The sequence below is a fragment of the Sinocyclocheilus rhinocerous genome, unplaced genomic scaffold, assembly GCF_001515625.1.
Source record: "Sinocyclocheilus rhinocerous isolate Xijiao unplaced genomic scaffold, SAMN03320098_v1.1 scaffold2019, whole genome shotgun sequence".
NCBI classification, from domain to species: Eukaryota; Metazoa; Chordata; class Actinopteri; order Cypriniformes; family Cyprinidae; genus Sinocyclocheilus; species Sinocyclocheilus rhinocerous.
In genome coordinates this window covers 168,953-173,759 of record NW_015660491.1, presented here as the reverse complement: position 1 = coordinate 173,759, position 4,807 = coordinate 168,953, and the positions used below count along the sequence as shown (strand labels likewise).

Below are 4,807 nucleotides of genomic sequence, written 5' to 3'. Positions count from 1 at the left end.
CCCTCGGCTCTTCTGGCTTTTTTTCCCTCAGATTTGACAAACTCACTATTTTTGAGTTAAGTCGAGTTATAAAGTCCGAATTAGGAGATATAAACTTGCATTTGCGAGAAAAAAAGTCAGAATTGTGAGATAAAATAAATAAATGTTATGTAAAAATGTTAATAGTAAGGTTTAAATAATATTTCATGCTGTAACTGTAGGGCTAATACAATACGTCCCCTATGAACAGCATATGTGAATATGTAGACCTATTGCTTAAATCGAATTTGTGCTTTAAAAGTAGAGTAATCATAACAGTTTTCATCCATAGTATGTCCATTTAAATGTCTGCGTTTAGCTTCAAATGGCATCTTTGACGACAGTATTCTATAAAAATTATTTGCATTCCGATCTTGATATCAAACGGCACAAAAATATATTTTTTCTTTTATTCCATGGATTTTACCCATTTATCTCCACTTGTTCCCAGTGTTTTTCTGCAACCACTATGCGTGCGCAGCTGCAAGTGACGTAACTGTGACGTCTACTCTGAATTGGTCTATAATGCCAAGAATATGATGATAAAAACCCATCCTTTTTTTGCATAATGAAAAAGTGCACCTTGAATTCATTCAGTCACTAAACAGCTGCCATCAAAACACTTCTTGTATGATAAAAATATTGTAATTAAGTTTATAATTTTCTATTACAGAAAACTAAACAGGGGGCAAAAAAGTCTGGAAATGCATATATTTTTTCTATACTCTGCTTTCTTTTTCCATACTCTTACAGACCTGGAAATTACTAAAAACAAATTCCATATTTTTACCAACTGCGTAGGAACCCTGTTTGACAATCCTGATGAGTGACATGGATTAAATTGGCAGACATGACAGAGCATCAACACTTCTAGGACGCATTTAGGTTGAATTTTGCCATCTATGGTGCGCAAATTAGACATTTAGATGTAGATATCAAATGTGATACTTATATTGAACATGACACCTGTTTAGAAGATATTGTATATAACTGGCAGCAATGCGGTAGCTACTCCTTGCATTATTTAGCCGCGTTAAACGCAATATCTTTTATACTTTATTAAATATTCACCGCTTGCGCCCTTTTCACGACCTACCGGAAGCCATTGCGCAAACAATAGACGGCCATGTGCGTGATGTGGCCCCGCTGATGAACCGCACATGCGGGACAGACCGCAACACGTGACTCACCGCCGCGAGCCGGTCTGAAACACACCCGACACCTGCCGTTAAACCAGCCGGCAAAGTGACTGAAACCGCACACAGGCCATCACAAGCAGATGGGAAACTAGTAACGAAATTAAAACACTAGGATATGAAGTTACAAAACCGATAGTGGAGGTTTTCACATCAAAAACGCGATTCTTTGCACAATACGTGGCACGGTTAGCTAGCATGCTAACCAGGCCCGGCCTGACAAGAGCCGGAAAAACAAACCGAACGACTCAAAATTAGGCGTTAAGGTAGTTGAGTATTTAATAAACTAGTTATAATCTAGGCAGAAACGATAAATAATTTGTAAAGCGTTTTAGGAAATGAATCACGCCGCTGCCATTTTGTTTTGTGGGAAACAACTAGCCGGCCTCTTCCCGCCCGCATTTTGCCGCAAATCCCGTTAAACGCAGAAATACCGTATCAGACATTGAAATCTGCTCGCTGCACAACTATATCGAATCAAATAATACGTCTGATACGTACCATTTTGACAGATGGTTCAAGATTCACTCGGCACTGATTTTACAGCAGAGCGCGCTGCCTTCCGCTGGCGGGGACAGGCAGGGGAGAAGGACGCGTCACGCCGCAGAGCTCTTTTATATTCAGGCCACGCTTTCAGCGTAGCGTCATGACGCACAGGCGACGCTGTTTTCTTTGTCTCCTCCTAGCGTCACACATGAGCAAAAGAAATACAGCATTGACAGCATTGGCATGACTGAAATATGGAAGAAAAATCGAAAATAAATAACTAAACAGACACATCGATGCCCATATAAATGCTTAATTAAGACATTAGTTATATAATATTTAAGTAAGTAAATAAATAATTAAATTGTCACATCCATACACATACATTTTTAAATAAGAAATTTAGCTGTCTAATAGTTAGGTAACAGAATAAGTCACATTCATGCACATATAAATGCTTAAAAGGAACATAAATTGTATAATATAATAATATAATATAAAATTAACAATTCGCCTAACTCTTGTATGCTCTTTAAAACATTTTCCTCCCTCCTTTGTCCTCCTCCTCCCCCTCCTTCATCAACTCTAACAGCTGACGACTTTGCCACATTCTTCATTAATAAAATTACAAACCATCAGTGCACAATTTGCCACACCACAAACTGTCAAACACATCTTACCAGCAAACATACACTCGTTCACATCCTTCTCTTCACTCTCTGAGGCAGAAGTCTCCAAACTCATCCTTTCTAATCATCCTACTACTTGTCCGCTTGATCCTATTCCATCTCATCTCCTTCAAGCCATTTCTCCTGCCGTTGTACCTGCACTCACTCACATCGTTAACACATCCCTTCACACTGGTGTTTTTCCCTCAGCATTTAGACAGGCTCGTATAACCCCACTTCTTAAGAAACCCACCCTTAACCCATCTCTTTTAGAGAACTACAGACCGGTTTCCCTTCTACCTTTTATTGCAAAAACACTTGAACGAGCTGTGTTCAACCAAGTCTCTGCCTTTCTCACACAGAACAACCTCCTTGACAGCAACCAATCTGGCTTCAGAAGTGGACATTCGACCGAGACTGCCTTGCTTTCAGTTGTTGAAGCCCTAAGACTGACAAGAGCGGATGCCAAATCTTCAATACTTATTTTGCTGGATCTGTCTGCTGCTTTTGAACTGACTTTTTCATTAACTGTTCCCTCCTGGTGGAATGATCTGCCCAAATCAATCCGAGCAGCTGAGTCCTTAACCATCTTCAAGAAACGACTAAAAACACATCTGTTCCACCTTTATTTGACCCTCTAACTCTAGCACTTTCTATTCTATTTTAATTCTACTTTATATTTATCATCTTTTTTATTTTTTTATTTAAAAAAACAACAAAAAACAAACAAACACTAGCTTTCTATTTTTTCTATTCTATCTACTTTTTTTTGTGTGTGTGTGTGTGTATGTATGTATGTATGTATACCTTGCTACATGTACTGCGTTAGGCTAACCGAGACTTGTCATTTGCACTTATATATTGTTGCTCTTTTGTTAGTTTTGACTGCTTTTATTGTCCTCATTTGTAAGTCGCTTTGGATAAAAGTGTCTGCTAAATGACTAAATGACTAAAAATAAATAAATAATATTTAAATAAACAACAGAATAAATAAATGAACAAATAAATAAATAGTCACATCGATGCTCATAAAAATGCTTAAACGGAACATAAATTGTATAATATTTAAGTAAATAACAGAAAAAATAAACAGTCACATTCATGCTCATATAAATGCTTAAACGGGACATTAGTGTATAATATTTAAATAAATAACAGAAAAAATAAATAAACAAATAAATAAATAGTCACATCGATGCTCATAAAAATGCTTAAACGGAACATAAATTGTATAATATTTAAGTAAATAACAGAAAAAATAAACAGTCACATTCATGCTCATATAAATGCTTAAACGGGACATTAGTGTATAATATTTAAATAAATAACAGAAAAAATAAATAAACAAATAAATAAATAGTCACATCTATGCTCATATAAATGTTTAAATGGGATATTAATTGTATAATATTTAAATAAATAACAGAATAAATAAATAGTCACATTCATGCAAATATAAATGCTTAAATGGGATATTAGTTGTATAATATTTAAGTATGAATAAATAGTCACATCGATGCTCATCTAAATGCTTAAACGGGACATTAATTGTATAATATTTAAGTAAATAACATAATAAATGAACAAACAAATAAATAGGCCTAAATAGTCACATCGGTGCTCATAAATATGCTTAAATGGGATATTGTATAATATTTAAGTAAATAACAGAATAAATAAATAAATAAATAGTCACATTCATGCTCATATAAATGCTTAAATGGGATATTAGTTGTATAATATTTAAGTAAGTAAATAAATAAATAATCACATTCATGCTCATATAAATGCTTAAACGGGACATTAATTGTATGATATTTAAATAAATAACAGAAAAAAATAAATAAACAAACAAATAAATAGTCACATTGATGCATATAAATGCTTAAATAGGTTATTAATTGTAGGCTATAATATTTAAGTAAATAACAGAATAACAGTATAAATAAAGAAATAAAAAGGAAATAGTCACATCGATGCTCATATAAATGCTTAAACGGGATATTAATTGTATAATATTTAAGTAAACAACGGATTAAATAAATAATTAAACAAATAAATAGTCAAATCCATACACATATCAATGCTTAAATAGGACATTAGTTGTAGAATATTTCTATAAATAATACAATAAATAAATAAATAGTCTAGTTTATATCACGCAATTCCGAGAAAGAAAAGTCAGAATTTTGAGATAAAAAGTCGCAATTACCTTTTTTTTAAATTCAGTGGCGGAAACGGGCTTCCATACAAAATACAATATTATAAATAGTATTTGTGGTCAAAAAAAAAAAATCCAAGACTGAGGTGTATGTAAATTTATTTCGAAAAGGGACAGTGTACATTAATCAACATCAAACTGTAAATGTACCCAAGTTAGCCTAAAGGATCATTTTTATATATATATTACACACACACACACACACACACACACACACA

The 4,807-nt window shown here is 33.7% G+C and overlaps 1 protein-coding gene across 1 annotated transcript in view; it reads right to left on the bottom strand.

The window, feature by feature from the left end:
• Positions 1-1,815, bottom strand: part of eef2b (eukaryotic translation elongation factor 2b) — a 22,433-nt gene extending 20,618 nt beyond the window's left edge. Inside the window, exon 1 of the mRNA XM_016534083.1 lies at positions 1,716-1,815. Within this exon, the coding sequence (XP_016389569.1) occupies positions 1,716-1,718 (3 nt within the window). The 5' untranslated portion in view covers positions 1,719-1,815. The remainder of the gene's footprint in view (positions 1-1,715) is intronic.
• Between the last annotated feature and the right edge of the window lie 2,992 nt (positions 1,816-4,807).